Raw genomic sequence first — 17,330 nt, 5'->3', positions numbered from 1 at the left:
ATCCAGGCTAGACAAGGGCAGCAAGACATCCACGGATGCAGAAGATTTCTCTCAAAGCAGGGGGGGTGAGGTTCTGAGCCTCACCTCTGTTGATCCCCAAATTCTCACCTGATGGCCCCCCTGCGACTGTGCCTGTCTTAGGTTGTTCCTCCCTTGAGGAATCTTACCCGTCTCTGGCTAACCAGTCATCTTCCGGGGCCATACAGGGAAATGTAAAGTTGGTAAGTGAGAGAGAAGCCATATTGTTTGCAAAGGTTAGCTTTTTACTTCTTTGCAGATTTATGCCCTGTGGCTTCTATGCCCAGCACTTGTCTCGAGGTATCTTTACCACCTGGAGGAATTATGATACTCGGTAAATTCGATATGAGGCACGAATTCTATTTAAGGTTTGTAATTAGGAAGGAAGAAGAAAAGCTATAGATGTAGTATATGAAGGAAACTTGGGAGGATTGATTATTTCTTTGACATATCTTCTTGTATAGTACCTTAAGTATGTATAGGTTTTAAACTACTAACTAATTTGCACACACATATTAACATAATAGGAATACGGTGACATAAACAAAGCAAATCTATAATTACCAGCCATCTCCAGTGAAGCCAAGAAAACCATTTAGGCACCCTAGGCATTTGTGAAAATTTATCTATGATATGATGGATATTTTCCAACTGTACTTGAACCATCAGACAAATTAAAGCAGCCCATTTCTGGGATCTGTTCACATCCCATATGTTCTTTTAACCATAGATAGTCTATAGTCATGAGATTTTGGGGTGCTACAACTTGCACCCCTCCCAACTCCTGGTTGAGTTCCAACAGTACAGATCCAGTCAAATTCGTTGTCTCACTGTATGCACATGCCAGCCTAGACATCTCCCTCCTCCTTCTTATGGCAAGTCCAGGAGACGGTGGGCTGGATGCAGCCACAACCGCAGCATCGTCCGGATCCCTGTGGAGGCTTTTTGATGATCATCCCCCGGCACGAGTCCTCCAGAGAGTGCTGATGCCGGAAGCTCCTCCTCATATCGTATCTTAGTTCATTTTCTGGGTATCCAAGCTAGGCCTTGATCTTCTGCGTAGAAACAAACAGACCCTTTGCCCACACTTTGACATGCCCTCTATACCACTGTGCAGAACTCATTGGAGGTCAGCACACAGTAACTGCTTTTTTTTTTTTTTTTTTAATTAAGAGAAAGGAATATTATCAGAAAAGAGTACCTCCATAGCTGATCATCTGACACCCTTTAAGTGATCAACATTAAGGATATTTAAAGCATGCGTTGATCTTTGATTTACCAATAGTTTTATCCTGTTAAGGAGTAATCCCCCTTTTCTTTCTTTCTTTCTTTTTTTTTTTAAATTTTTAATCTACACTTACCTGAAGAATACTATGTTTACTATGCTCTCCCCTATATCAGGTCCCCCCTAACAACCACATTACGGTTACTGTCCATCAGCTTAGCAAAATGTGGTAGAGTCACTACTTGTCCTCTCTGTGTTGTGCAGCCCACCCTCCCCTTTCTCCCTCCCCCCATGCATGCTAATCTTAATACCCCCCTTCTTCTTCCCCCCCCTTATCCCTCCCTGCCCACCCATCCTCCCCAGTTCCTTTCCCTTTGGTACCTGTTAGTCCATTTTTGGGTTCTGTAATTCTGCTGCTGTTTTGTTCCTTCAGTTTTTCCTTTGTTCCTATACTCCTCAGATGAGTGAAATCATTTGGTATTTCTCTTTCTCCGCTTGGCTTATTTCACTGAGCATAATACTCTCCAGCTCCATCCATGTTGCTGCAAATGGTTGGATTTTTCCACTTCTTATGGCTGAGTAGTATTCCATTGTGTATATGTACCACATCTTCTTTATCCATTCATCTACAGATGGACATTTAGGTTGCTTCCAATTCTTGGCTATTGTAAATAGTGCTGCGATAAACATAGGAGTGCATCTGTCTTTCTCAAACTTGATTGCTGCGTTCTTAGGGTAAATTCCTAGGAGTGGAATTCCTGGGTCAAATGGTAGGTCTGTTTTTTTTGCATTTTGATGCACCTCCATACTGCTTTCCACAATGGTTGAACTAATTTACATTCCCACCAGCAGTGTAGGAGGGTTCCCCTTTCTCCACAGCCTCGCCAACATTTGTTGTTGTTTGTCTTTTGGATGGCAGCTATCCTTACTGGTGTGAGGTGATACCTCATTGTAGTTTTAATTTGCATTTCTCTGATAATTAGCGATGTGGAGCATCTTTTCATGTGTCTCTTGGCCATCTGTATTTCTTTTTTGGAGAACTGTCTGTTCAGTTCCTCTGCCCATTTTTTAATTGGGTTATTTGTTTTTTGTTTGTTGAGGCGTGTGAGCTCTTTATATATTCTGGACGTCAAGCCTTTATCAGATCTGTCATTTTCAAATATATTCTCCCATACTGTAGGGTTCCTTTTTGTTCTATTGATGGTGTCTTTCGCTGTACAGAAGCTTTTCAGCTTAATGTAGTCCCACTTGCTCATTTTTGCTGTTGTTTTCCTTGCCCGGGGAGATATGTTCAAGAAGAGATCACTCATGTTTATGTCTAAGAGGTTTTTGCCTATGTTTTTTTCCAAGAGTTTAATGGTTTCGTGACTTACATTCAGGTCTTTGATCCATTTTGAGTTTACCTTTGTATATGGGGTTAGACAATGGTCCAGTTTCATTCTCCTACATGTAGCTGTCCAGTTTTGCCAGCACCATCTGTTGAAGAGACTGTCATTTTGCCATTGTATGTCCATGGCTCCTTTATCAAATATTAATTGACCATATATGTTTGGGTTAATTTCTGGGGTCTCTAATCTGTTCCACTGGTCTGTGGCTCTGTTCTTGTGCCAGTACCAAATTGTCTTGATTACTATGGCTTTGTAGTAGAGCTTGAAGTTGGGGAGTGAGATCCCCCCTGCTTTATTCTTCTTTTTCAGGATTGCTTTGGCTATTCGGGGTCTTTGGTGTTTCCATATGAATTTTTGAATTATTTGTTCCAATTCATTGAAGAATGTTGCTGGTAATTTGAGAGGGATTGCATCAAATTTGTATATTGCTTTCGGCAGGATGGCCATTTTGACGATATTAATTCTTCCTAGCCATGAGCATGGGATGAGTTTCCATTTATTAGTGTCCCCTTTAATTTCTCTTAAGAGTGACTTGTAGTTTTCAGAGTATAAGTCTTTCACTTCCTTGGTTAGGTTTATTCCTAGGTATTTTATTCTTTTTGATGCAATGGTGAATGGAATTGTTTTCCTGATTTCTCTTTCTATTGATTCGTTGTTAGTGTATAGGAAAGCTACAGATTTCTGTGTGTTGATTTTGTATCCTGCAACTTTGCTGTATTCCGATATCAGTTCTAGTAGTTTTGGAGTGGAGTCTTTAGGGTTTTTTATGTACAGTATCATATCATCTGCAAATAGTGACAGTTTAACTTCTTCTTTACCAATCTGGATTCCTTGTATTTCTTTGTTTTGTCTGATTGCCGTGGCTAGGACCTCCAGTACTATGTTAAATAACAGTGGGGAGAGTGGGCATCCCTGTCTGGTTCCCGATCTCAGTGGAAATGCTTTCAGCTTCTCGCTGTTCAGTATAATGCTGGCTGTGGGTTTATCATATATGGCCTTTATTATGTTGAGGTACTTGCCCTCTATTCCCATTTTGCTGAGAGTTTTTATCATGAATGGATGTTGAATTTTGTCAAATGCTTTTTCAGCATCTATGGAGATGATCATGTGGTTTTTGTCTTTCTTTTTGTTGATGTGGTGGATGATGTTGATGGATTTTCGAATGTTGTACCATCCTTGCATCCCTGGGATGAACCCCACTTGGTCATGGTGTATGATCCTTTTGATATACTGTTGAATTCTGTTTGCTAATATTTTATTGAGTATTTTTGCATCTACATTCATCAGGGATATTGGTCTGTAATTTTCTTTTTTGGTGGGGTCTTTTCCTGGTTCTGGTATTAGGGTGATGTTGGCTTCATAGAATGAGTTTGGGAGTATTCCCTCTTCTTCTATTTTGTGGAACACTTTAAGGAGAATGGGTATTATGTCTTCTCTGTGTGTCTGATAAAATTCCGAGGTAAATCCGTCCGGCCCCGGGGTTTTGTTCTTGGGTAGTTTTTTGATTACTGTTTCAATTTCTTTGCTTGTAATTGGTTTGTTTAACTTTTGTGTTTCTTCCTTGGTCAGTCTTGGGAGGTTGTATTTTTCTAGGAAGTTGTCCATTTCTTCTAGGTTTTCCAGCTTGTTGGCATATAGGTTTTCATAGTAGTCTTTAATAATTCTTTGTATTTCTGTGGAGTCTGTCGTGATTTTTCCATTCTCATTTCTGATTATGTTGATTTGTGTTGACTCTCTTTTTCTCTTAATAAGTTGGGCTAGAGGCTTATCTATTTTGTTTATTTTCTCAAAGAACCAGCTCTTGGTTTCGTTGATTTTTGCTATTGTTTTATTCTTCTCAATTTTGTTTATTTCTTCTCTGATCTTTATTATGTCCCTCCTTCTGCTGACTTTAGGCCTCATTTGTTCTTCTTTTTCCAGTTTTAATAATTGTGATGTTAGACTATTCATTTGGGATTGTTCTTCCTTCTTCAAGTGTGGCTGGATTGCTATATACTTTCCTCTTAAGACTGCTTTCGCTGCATCCCACAGAAGTTGGGGCTTAGTGTTGTTGTTGTCATTTGTTTCTATATATTCCTTGATCTCTATTTTGATTTGTTCATTGATCCATTGATTATTTAGTAGCATGTTGTTAAGCCTCCATGTGTTTGTGAGCCTTTTTGTTTTCTTTGTAGAATTTATTTCTACTTTCATACCTTTGTGGTCTGAAAAATTGGTTGGTAGAATTTCAATATTGTGGAATTTACTGAGGCTCTTTTTGTGAGCTAGTATGTGGTCTATTCTGGAGAATGTTCCATGTGCACTTGAGAAGAATGTATATCCTGTTGCTTTTGGATGTAGAGTTCTATAGATGTCTATTAGGTCCATCTGTTCTAGTGTGTTGTTCAGTGCCTGTGTGTCTTTACTTATTTTCTGCCCGGTGGATCTATCCTTTGGGGTGAGTGGTGTGTTGAAGTCTCCTACAATGAATGCATTGCAGTCTATTTCCCTCTTTAGTTCTGTTAGTATTTGCTTCACATATGCTGGTGCTCCTGTATTGGGTGCATATATATTTAGAATGGTTATATCCTCTTGTTGGACTAAGCCCTTTATCATTATGTAGTGGCCTTCTTTATCTCTTGTTACTTTCTTTGTTTTGAAGTCTATTTTGTCTGATATTAGTACTGCAACCCCTGCTTTCTTCTCACTGTTGTTTGCCTGAAATATGTTTTTCCATCCCTTGACTTTTAGTCTATGCTTATCTTTGGGTTTAAGGTGAGTTTCTTGTAAGCAGCATATAGATGGGTCTTGCTTTTTTATCCATTCTATTACTCTATGTCTTTTGATTGGTGCATTAAGTCCATTTACATTTAGGGTGACTATTGAAAGATATGTACTTATTGCCATTGCAGGCTTTAGATTCGTGGTTACCAAAGGTTCAAGGTTAGCTTCTTTAGTATCTTACTGCCTAACTTAGCTCGCTTATTGAGCTGTTATATACACTGTCTGGAGAGTCTTTTCTTCTCTCCCTTCTTATTCCTCCTCCTCCATTCTTCATATGTTGTGTGTTTTGTTCTGTGCTCTTTTTAGGGGTGCTCCCATCTAGAGCAGTCCCTGTAGGATGCCCTGTAGAGGTGGTTTGTGGGAAGCAAATTCCCTCAGCTTTTGCTTGTCTGGGAATTGTTTGATCCCACCATCATATTTAAATGATAGTCGTGCTGGATACAGTATCCTTGGTTCAAGGCCTTTCTGTTTCATTGCATTAAGTATATCATGCCATTCTCTTCTGGCCTGTAGGGTTTCTGTTGAGAAGTCTGATGTTAGCCTGATTGGTTTTCCTTTATAGGTGACCTTTTTCTCTCTAGCTGCCTTTAAAACTCTTTCCTTGTCCTTGATCCTTGCCATTTTAATTATTATGTGTCTTGGTGTTGTCCTCCTTGGATCCTTTGTGTTGGGGGTTCTGTATAATTCCATGGTCTGTTCGATTATTTCCTCCCCCAGTTTGGGGAAGTTTTCAGCAATTATTTCTTCAAAGACACTTTCTATCCCTTTTCCTCTTTCTTCCTCTTCTGGTATCCCTATAATACGAATGTTTTTCCTTTTGTATTGGTCACATATTTCTCTTAGTGTTGTTTCATTCCTGGAGATCCTTTTATCTCTCTCTATGTCAGCTTCTATACGTTCCTGTTCTCTGGCTTCTATTCCTTCAATGGCCTCTTGCATCTTATCCATTCTGCTTATAAATCCTTCCAGGGATTGTTTCACTTCTGTGATCTCTTTCCTGACATCTGTGATCTCCTTCCGGACTTCATCCCACTGCTCTTGCATTTTTCTCTGCATCTCATCCCACTGCTCTTGCATTTTTCTCTGCATCTCATCCCATTGCTCTTGCATTTTTCTCTGCATCTCTGTCAGCATGTTCATGATTTTTATTTGGAATTCTTTTTCAGGAAGACTAGTTAGGTCTGTCTCCTTCTCAGGTGTTGTCTCTGTGATCTTTGTCTGCCTGTAGTTTTGCCTTTTCATGGTGATAGAGATAGTTTGCAGAGCTGGTACAAGTGACCGCTGGAAGAGCTTCCCTTCTTGTTGGTTTGTAGCCTTTTCCTGGGAGAATAGCGACCTCTAGTGGCTTGTGCTGGGCAGCTGCGCGCAGACAGGGCTTCTGCTTCCTGCCCAGTTGCTTTGGGGTTTATCTCCGCTGTTGCTGTGGGCTTGGCCTGGCTGGGGCTGTTCCTCCAATATGGTGGAGCCCCGTTGGAGGGGGAGCAGCCAGGAGACTATTTATCTCCGTAAGGGGCCTCTGTGCTCCCTGCTGCCCAGGGGGTTAGAGTGCCCAGAGATCCCCAGATTCCCTGCTTCTGGTCTAAGTGACCTGTCCTGCCCCTTTAAGATTTCCAAAAAGCACTCTCCAAACCAAAACAACAGCAGCAACAATGAGAGAGGGAACAGAAAGAAAGAGAAAAAAAAAGGAAAAAAAGGGGAAAAACAAGCGATTTTTTTTTTTTTTTTTTGTCCTCAGGTGCCGGTCCCAGGCACCCGCTCACTGGTCCTGCTGCCCTGTCTCCCTAGCACCAGGGTCCCTGTCCTTTCAAGGCTTCCAAAAAGCACCCACCCACCGGTCCCGCAGGGAAGGAACGCTCAATATTCTTTGTCCTCAGGCACTGGTCCCACGCACCCGCTCACCAGTCCTGCCGCCCTGCCTCCCTAGCACCGGGGTCCCTGTCCCTTCAAGGCTTCCAAAAAGCACTCGGCAAAAAGAGAGAAAAAAAAGGGGAAAAACGCGCGATTTCTTCCGTCCTCAGGTGCTGGTCTCAGGCACCCACCCACCGGTCCCACAGGGAAAAATGCGGGATATTCTTTGTCCTCAGGTGCCGGTCCCAGGCACCCGCTCACCAGTCCCGCCGCCCTGCCTCCCTAACACCGGGGTCCCTGTCCCTTTTAGGCTTCCGAAAAGCACTCACAGAAAAGAGAAAAAAAAAAGGGGAAAAACGCGCGATTTCCTCTGTTCTCAAGTGCCGGTTTCAGGCACCCGCCCACCGGTCCCGCAGGGAAAAACGGGGGATATTCTTTGTCCTCAGGCGCCGGTCCCAGCCACCCGCTCACCAGTCCCGCCACCGTGCCTCCCTAGCACTGGGGTCCCCGTCCCTTCAAGGCTTCCAAAAAGCGCTCGCCAAAAAGAGAAGAAAAAAAAAGGGGAAAAACGCGCGACCTCCTCCGTCCTCAGGCACCGGTCTCAGGCACCCGCCCCCAGGTCTCGCAGGGAGAAACGCGGGATATTCTTTGTCCTCCGGCGCCGTTCCCAGGCACCTCCTCACCGGTCCCGCCACCCTGCCTCCCCAGCAACGGGGGCCCGTCCCTCTAAGGCTTCCAAAAAGCGCTCGCCAAAAAAAAAAAAAAACCGCTCCGGTTTCTCTCCACCCGCCGGGAGCCGGGGGGAGGGGCGCTCGGGTCCCGCCGGGCTGGGGCTTGTATCTTACCCCCTTCACAAGGCGCTGGGTTCTTGCAGGTGTGGATGTAGTCTGGATGTTGTCCTGTGTCCTGTGGTCTCTATTTTAGGAAGATTTTTCTTTGTTATATTTTCATAGCTCTATGTGTTTTTGGGAGGAGATTTCCACTGCTCTACTCACGCCGCCATCTTGGCTCCGCCTCGAGCCTCCGACATTTTAAAGTTTTTTTTTGTTTCTTCATTGCATTTAGTAATCTGTGGGGTGATATTTGAACACCCTGGGAATATTCTATTTCCCAAGAGCTGTTCTTTCAGTTATTGGTTTAGTATCCATCATTGATCCATGCGTGAATAAATCCACTGTTGATCCATGTGTGATTCAATTGTTTCACCAGGAGATACTTCTTTGATTTTGAAGTTCTTTTTTCTGTAGTTATTATTGTAATCTTACACTTTCATTTTTAAGTAAGTTCACTTACTAATTGCTTTAACATTTAGTAATGGGGTGGAGTTATTGTTTGTGTAGAATGTCCTAAAACTAAGCACAAACAGATAATCTAGTAGTCTAAACAGAATTATCATGACTGAAATTAAATTCACTGAAGGCCTGAGAACTCTTTCTCTTATTGGCAAGGCAGAGGTGCTGTTTTTCCCTTGTCTATTTGTTTTTTTTAATGTAATTAGTAAGTTTCCAACTGTAGGTCTGTCTGTATATCTTTGGACTTTGAATTTTTCTAGAATTGGGAAAGTATCTTACCAAAACAAACCTTGAAAGTCATTTTTATAGGATACGAGTATTTTTAGGCTCTTGGTCACAAATTGCTAGATTGTTCAGACTTTAACAGAATCAAAGACTACAGTAAGCCCAGTAATAAATTGAACTGCTAAAATGTGAAAAAGTGGGAAAGGTGAAATGCCTGCTTTTTAAATTTTCACCTTTTTCCTTTCCTATTATTGTTATTAGGGAAAAAAGGTTATATACTTAGATTTTGAATAATTCTCTTCTATAGTGTAGTTGAGAGCTAATAAAATAGTCATAAGCAGTATTTCCTCTTTCTTACAATTTTGAAACTATACAGATTAATGAAAAGCAACCACAGTGTATACATTATTAATTAGAAACCAAGGTAAATTTAATTGTTTTGCTTGAATGTCTCAAGGGCTGTAGTAATTAATAGGAACAGAGAAAGGCAAAGGATACATTCTACTAACCTAGGTTGAGAATTTCTTTGGTTACTCATAGACGTCTGCCCACAGGAGACATAAACAGCTCTTCCAGTGTCACAGACTAGCTTCGCTGGCCTTCAGCCTACCTGGTGATGACCTCTGTGAAGATCCTGCAAAGTTCTTTGAGAAATACCTTTAGCCATTCCCACACATTGGTGTCTGTCTTTCCATTCCCTTCAACCTTCTACCTTCTTCCTGCCTCCTTTCTTTTCTCCTTCCTTCTCTTCCTCCTCTCAGTCTTCCTTCTCTCTCTCTGCCTATCCTCCTGTCACCTCTTTCTCTGTCACTCTCAGGTCTCCATTATTTGGGGAGACTGGTTGTATGTCTGCTTCACTACTAGGGGCAAATGATAGTGGCAACCGCATTGTATTTCTGCATGTTAATTCCAAAAAAAGTGTACAGAAGCTTAGTTTTGTAGGTGTTCCACCCCCCAAACTGACTACCAGTAGGCAGCAGTCATCTCTTTGAAACCAAATGAAGTTTATATATCCCCGGTTGTATTGACGCAGTACATTTCTCTCCTTGTTTTTTGCTGCCACCACTGTCCTTTCAGAATAATTCCACAATTGAATACTGTGTGAATATTTAATATATAGAAAATGTGATCTTTTGAGATTTTTGATGGATTTAGGAATCTTTTTGATAGTTTCTCAAGCAGCCTAGTAAAGGAGAGCCTGGTATGTTTATATGAGTTTAGGAGTAGAGTGGTGTGGGGAGGCCTTTTTATATTGTATAAAGAAGAGCTGGGATTCCAGAGACCTGGTTATCAACTCTCTTGATAATTGTAAGTTCTTCTTCTATAAAACAGTGATGTTAGTCCACATTCCTTTTTATAGGTTTATAGTTTTCCTTTTTATAGGTTTATAGGTTATACGATCTTTAAAAAGTTAATATGCTTTAGTTATGTTATTTACTTATATATGTATATATGTATTTTTTTAAAATTGACATACAGTTTTATATTAGTTTCAAGTATACAACACAGTGGTTCAACAGTTATACATATTATTAAATCCTCACTCCATCCAGTGCAGCTACTATCTGTCAACACAGGAGGGTGTTACAGAATTAGTTATGAGTTATTTTTTAATAATCCATTATAGGTCTCTCATTCCTGAATTGTTTTTTTGATGATGCATTATTTAATCTGAAATTTAGGAACTGATTGTTGCTGAAATTTCCCTTATGAGTTAACTAATATTTAGAAATTTTTACAGTGGAGTTTGTGAGTGGTGGTTTGTTTTTTCAGACCTCAAAACCTTTTTACCCATTGCTTAAACCACTCATAATATTGTTTCTCTGGGGGGAATAAACTCTGGATTCCAGTTGGTATTCGAGAAACTTACTTTTTCACAGCTTATTTTCATGATAAGAATAGTTCCTTCTGCCTCCCACCTCATTATCCTGCAGAATTTGGGCAGAGGAAAAAGACTCTTTCTGATTCTTACCATTCTAATAGGTATTGCAGTGCTTGACACAAAATTGATTTTTCAAAGTATTCAAACAGAGTTCTCCCTCCCAGACTGGATGAGCTTCTTGGAAGCAAGGAGTGGGAATGGGTGGGTGATGGGGGTCGGTTGGGTACAGAGCATATACTTCTGGGAAGGATCTGGTTAGAGCACGGCCTGGAGGGAGAGGTTAGGCTGGGGAAGTCTAGCAGCTTCCACTAGAACAGTTGAATGATGAGGGTAAGTGGGCTTATGGGTAAGAGTATGTAGACTTAAAGATTGTCATGCTATAAAGTGGTGTGTGTGTGTATGTGTGTGTGTGTGTGTGTGCTCGCGTGCGCGTGTGCGCATACGCACTCTGCACAATGTTTTAGTAAAAATTTCTCTCATGTTGGTAATATTCAGTGATTTTATTTTTCAAATAGTAGCCCAAAAGAGGGACATGGCTTTTTTTCTTTCTTTTTGGGAGGTGGGATTTTAGGTCTGAATGAATTCTGATAGAGCCCTTTTCTATAATTATATTCATATCAATATATCCATATATTCTTCTTGTCTTCCAGTGGCATTTTTTTGGTACATACATAAAAATCTAGACAGTTTATTTTCCCCTACAAAATTGTACATGATCTGTTCCTGCCTATTTCTCCAACCTCACTGTGTACCATTTCCCCCTTTTCTCATTAAGTGTCAATCATACTGCCCTTGTTAACTTCGTTTCTTCCATTAAAGCCTTGTTTTCAGTTGTTTCCCCTATGTGAAGCTCTGCTTTCCGATCTTTGCATGGCTGTGTCTCTCTAGTCATTCATGTGTCTTGTAAATGTCACCTCATAAGCCTTCCCTGAACACCCAATGTAAAGTAACAAATTCATCTGTAGCCAGTCTTTAACAATATCTTATTTTCTTCATATCATAACCTGTTTCCTTCCTTGCTTCCTCCTTCCCTCCCTTCATCCCTTCCTTCCTTCCTAACAAATCTAGCTTCTCCCACTAGAATGTAAGATGCATGAAATCAGAGGTACTGCTTTGTACAGCACCTGTTCTCTGTTCTCAGCACCTAGAACAGTGCCTGGTACCTAGCAGGCTTTCAGCAATTTTACTTAATAATTTAATTAGAGGCTGAATAGTTCAGTGTGAATACTTTATTCAAAATTCATCACTTTATTCAGCAAATATTTAGTAAGCATATATTGTGTATCTTATTGGGCTCCTGGGACTTCAGAGATGCCTTAAGGCAAGAGAGGTGTCACTTGAGGAGAGTATTAAATACTGATTAAGATTAGTGGCTTTGGTGTTCAAGTCCAAGCACTGCCACTTAGATTGTGACCTTGGCAAGGTAAGATCTTTGATCCTTTAGTTTTCTACTGAAAAAATGGGGGTAATAATATCTTCTGCATAGAATTATTATTAGCAAGAATAAAAAATGAATAAAGCACTTAGTTCAATGCTTGGCATATAACATATGCTTAGATATTGTCTTTTTTAAAAGAAAACCTTTTATTTTTATTTTGGCTGGCTGCTTTTATAGTGTTGGGGGAGAATCAGTGAATTCCTGCGTTTCATACCTTAGACAGTTCCCTTGTGAGGACTGCAGATAGCACTGGTCTACCCTTTCATAGGAGTATGTAATTGGAGCTGCTGTACATGTTGTCATCTGCTGCACTAGCGGTGGCACTGGGTTTTCAGATGTATCTCAGTTTGAGATGCTCTAAAGTTAAGCTTCTCAGCTTTGGCAATTTACAATTCTAAAACAGTGACAAGAGAACTTAGTAAGGCTTAGGTTTTTGCTCCACTGCTTCCCTCCTCCAACTCCTGTTCCATTTGGTAGGTTAGGAGGGAAGAGTGAGAATTTGTATTTCCATGAGATGGTGCTGGTGTTACCAGTCTTAGGACCACACACGGAGGAGGGCTTTTTCTGGGGGTTGTGCTGATATGTAACAGGGTAGCTACTAACCACCTGTCGCTATTGAGTACTTGGAATGTGGTTAGCTTAAAATAAGGTGTGCTTTAAGTGTAAAAATATATGCAGGATTTTAAAGACTATAAAAAACAAAAACATAAAACAAAATATTGATAACATGCTGAAATGATAACATTTTGGATATGTTGAGTTAAATATGATATAATATTAAAACTAATTTCATGTTTCCTTTTACTTAATGTGGCTACTAGAAAATATAAAATTACATATATGGGTTGCTTTTGTGGCTTGCATTATATTTCTGCTGGAAGGAAAAAATTACAGTCTCTTTAATGTATCTTCTAAAGTCTCCATAAAGTAAATTTCTCTTACATAGCCTATTTTTGAAATCATACCTCACCAATAAGCCTTCTAAATTGAGTGAAAATGTGTTCACTTGTTTTCAAGTAATAATGAACACAGGAACTTACATTGTTCAAGGAACTCCCAATTAGTAGGAGAAGGAGTATGTATCTATAAGGAACCCTAGTCAGTTCTAAAAGAGACAAGAACAGACTACTAGTTTAAAATCTTAGCAAACTCCATTGTTAATTGATGGCATTTTGTCTAATTCTGGTTATTTTGCTCTAGCTCTACTTTACTCACATAGGCTTCAAAATTGCTAATATTTCTTAAAAGTTGTAATATTTTGGGTCAGATTTCTTATTGAATCAACATTTGGGACCTTCCCTTTTCATTAGTCATTGCAATTTAATTACAACTCTTTAACAAAGGAAGTTGCTTGCTTTGGCTATTTCTTTATGGATTAATGACTTTCAGACTTTTACTATCTAGAACATTTTTCAGTTTAAATATAATTACTGTCACAAAGTATATTTATTCCCAGTCACCTCTGCACTGAGAATTTAGATTTCTGTCAATTTTTAGCTATTCTAATCTTATACACTTCATACATGTATATTATGAACAATTATACATACTTTGCTAAGTATACAATTGCATATAATTTGGGGGATGATTAGAAACAGAATTCCTAGTGAATTCAATAAATTGCTCATGTATTTTTAGAATGGCTTCATATATTTAGTGTAGGGTTAGATTATCCAACCTTAAGATCATTTCTAATGTAGACTTTATATTTTGTTTGCTGGTTCAGTTTATTCTGCTCCCGCTCCCAATATTTCTTGGGTATATTGTATTTTGAAAAACATTTCAGATGTGTGTTATTGGTGGCACATGAAGTAATGTTATGAGGTACTTAGCAGTGAGTCAAAGAATTCTTTTTTCAATGCTCTTCCTTCTGATTTTGTCAGAGATAAAGTGGTTAATGCTTTTATAACATTTATTAATCTTTTAAAAACTAAGACAGAAGGGATTATATGTAGAATCTTGGGCAGGCAACAGTATTAACCAGAATTTCATAACTTTGGTTTCTGTGTCTACGGGTTTTTTTTCTCCTTCCCCAGTTTTTTTCTATTTATGGTACCATGAAAGGTAGTTTCCTGTAGAACTAAATTGATTTAAGCAAATCTATTTGAATTATGGGAATTTTATGTTAAGTGTGGGTGGGACATAGAAAAGATAAAAACCCAGTAGAAACAGGAAGGAGTAGGTGACCTATTAAAGTATAAGAGTAATGCAAAACACTGAAGGTTTTTCTCTATGTTACTGTTATAATTATTTTTTTTAATGTATAATGTACATTCAAGTGTGATAACCTATCTTTCCCAGGTTTCCATGGATCTCAATAGTGCCAGCACTGTTGTTCTTCAGGTCTTAACACAGGCCACCAGTCAGGATACTGCTGTGTTAAAACCAGCTGAGGAGCAGTTGAAACAGTGGGAGACACAGCCAGGTTTCTATTCAGTGTTGCTGGTAAGTTGATCTGCAGTAGTTAACTATTATTTTTAATAAAATGAGATATCATTTAATTGTTCTAAAAACCTACTTGTACTTTGTTTACTTTAGTGAAACTGATCCAAGTGTTTGACTGCCTGCTTTACTACTGCTGTTTATTAATTCAGGGCATGGCTCTTTGAGGGTGTTTAAGATAAATTTGTTGTTGGTTAACAGCTCAGCAGGGTATTGGTAGTATCTGCTGAGAAGGCAACACTGTGCTGATACTCCATTTTAGCATGTTACTCTGTCCTCAAGATTATAGGTCGTACACTTTCATGTTTTGTCTTTATCCTTTTCCCAGTTAACTTAGGTTGTCAAGAGTTGGTCAGGTTTCCCCATGCCAGCACTGCACCCAGGTCTGCTTTGTTCAGTGTCACTTTAAAACATCGTTTCCTTTCTGCCATCTAAAATTTCATTTTCTTAACATATCTGATCTTTTATAGGTATTATGGGAAATAGTATAGTGATTAACAATATATGCTTTAATTAAACCTATCTGAGAGCTTAAAGTTTTTGGCTAATTAACAACATTGTTTTCTCAATACCAGAATGTCTTGTATTGAGGGCGTACTTTATTATTCTTTTGAAAAATTGAGAACTCTTGATTAGAACTTGAGATTTAGTTTCTGGCCAGGGCAATCAGGCTACCAATTGGATCAAAAACTGATCCAGTATTTGTGACGGGGTCACACATTCAGAGCACAACTGTTTATCAGATCTTGTAAAATAGAAAAAGCAATTGACATAGATTTTGACTTCATGTCTAAAAAGTTGGAGTTGTTTGTTAAATTTAACAAGATACTGGTATGCCTGTTAGGGAAATTAAATGTCTGGAGCCATATATGATATTTTGAATATAATATGAAAGTTGGCTCTTTGGTGCAGTATCAAAAAGGTACAAAACAGATTGCTTTTTAAAAATACTGAAGAAAATACGTATTCTTGTTTAGGTAATCTGAGCATGATGTTTGTAAGTTTTGGGCACAGTATAAATCTAGAAAATCTCTATTGTTACTTTTCATGTTTATTTAAATGAATGTGCTCTGTGTGTTTTTCAGGCCAAAATGTGAAACACTTTTGGAATTCCTTATTTTAGTTAGTGCTGGACCTTAAGAAAAAGCAGTAGGAGCTTGCTTAACTGTTCACTTTGTGTGTGATTAATAATTGTGAATTATTAATAATATTAAGTGCCTAAACCTTTTTTTGAATTTTTAGTAGCTATACTTTTCTTCTTAGACAGGTTGGTAAAATTTCTTTTACATGAAATAGATTATATTTATAATAGGTTTAAAGTCTGCCGAGTTAATTCTTTTTCCCTGTACTCATTGTCCTGGCATATTTAGTGTATTTTTGCTTTAGCTCTTCATTCTACTCTGAAGGTTCCTAAATTTGTATCCCTAATCTCAGGCTTGTATTGCAGTCCTATTATTCATATACTTAAACGGACTATTTCTACTTCAGTTGACATTTGCAACTTGACTTTTCTTGGTTCCCTAAGTGTAGCTGAGACAGGCTAAGATCCACCAAATTCCACATTATTCCCAAATTGCTTCCATTCATTCACTCAGTTGCTGAGTAGATATTTATGAAATTCTCCTATGCTGGGCCCTGTGCTAGACTCCAGGCATAAACACAACTCAATCTCGTGTGGAAAGTAGAAAATATTCCAGGAAAGCAGAAAATTTTCCTGACTGGTGGCCTGTGTTAAGACCTGTGGTGTGGTAGTGTTAAAGTCAAATGTGATTAATGTGATAAGAAGTCCATTCTTTTGCAGAGGAAACCCAAAAGAGGGACTTTGACTCAGTTGTCAGGGGTATTAAGGAACAAATGTGTGTTACATAACTATTTTTATAAGCTTTCTTTCTTTTTGTATACACATGATTTCTAGAAATGGGATTATGTTATACATACCTGTTTTTAATACTAAACATAAAATATTTCCTACACTAGAGAACAACTGCCACATCATTGTTTTTGGGGTTGAAGTTTTATCACACAAGATTGTGTTGAAGAGATAAACTTCTGGGGATTTGAGTTGCTTTTGGTCTGAGGTGTAGTGCAGCTTTAGTTAATGCATTTCTTAAAACATTGCTACATTTGTTCTGTGTACCCACTATTCTAGATGAGTGTTTTACAAATAAGTAAAACACCTTAATTCTTAGTCTTCATGATATTTTAAATTACAGTGTAAATATTAGCCTTACTGTTCTTTTTATTTCCTTATACAACTGTCAGTTACACATTTTTGACAATTTTAATAAATTTTTTGATAAAAATGTTTAAATGTTTCAGAACAATAGTAATTTTCTCCTTGATTACTAAGATCATGCTGCATGGTTCGGACTGCACAGTCCTTTTTATGGTGTCCCACTATGGTGTGAAACAAGGATTGCCTGTATTTGGATAAGCACAGTGAATAACATTTTTGAATATTGGTTAATTTTGAGTTGAAATTATTCACATCACATCTGCCTTTATATATCATTTAAAAATGTTCTGCTGTCAAGCTTATTTGTAAGCCTAATTGTTTTGATGAGGATACTTTGAAATAATTTATTTCATAGTATGTATTAATAACCCAAGGGCTTTGACTCCTTAGAATCATGAACTATGTTGTGTTGAGTCTCCTTTTTCTTTTTTAACTTATCAGGTGTTTTAGTTTTATATAGGTTGTAATATATAACTGGGTTTGCTTTTGTGTTTAATTTTTTATTAGGAAAATTTCAAGCATGTCTGAAAGAGTAGTATAATGAATCTCCACATATCCATTATTCAGCTTAAA

General features: G+C 38.6%; 1 protein-coding gene across 4 annotated transcripts in view; it reads left to right on the top strand.

Annotated features, from left to right (window-relative positions):
• The window catches only part of IPO11 (importin 11), a 289,809-nt gene that overhangs the window by 25,140 nt on the left and 247,339 nt on the right, over positions 1-17,330 (top strand). For all 4 annotated transcript variants that reach the window (XM_073235815.1, XM_073235800.1, XM_073235804.1 and 1 more), the window contains exon 2: positions 14,381-14,524. In XM_073235815.1, the coding sequence (XP_073091916.1) occupies positions 14,387-14,524 (138 nt within the window). In that variant the 5' untranslated portion in view covers positions 14,381-14,386. The remainder of the gene's footprint in view (positions 1-14,380; positions 14,525-17,330) is intronic.

Source organism: Manis javanica, chromosome 1, assembly GCF_040802235.1.
Source record: "Manis javanica isolate MJ-LG chromosome 1, MJ_LKY, whole genome shotgun sequence".
Classification (NCBI taxonomy): Eukaryota; Metazoa; Chordata; class Mammalia; order Pholidota; family Manidae; genus Manis; species Manis javanica.
Note: the sequence above shows the minus strand (reverse complement) of the source record. Positions and strands in the feature narration are given on the sequence as shown.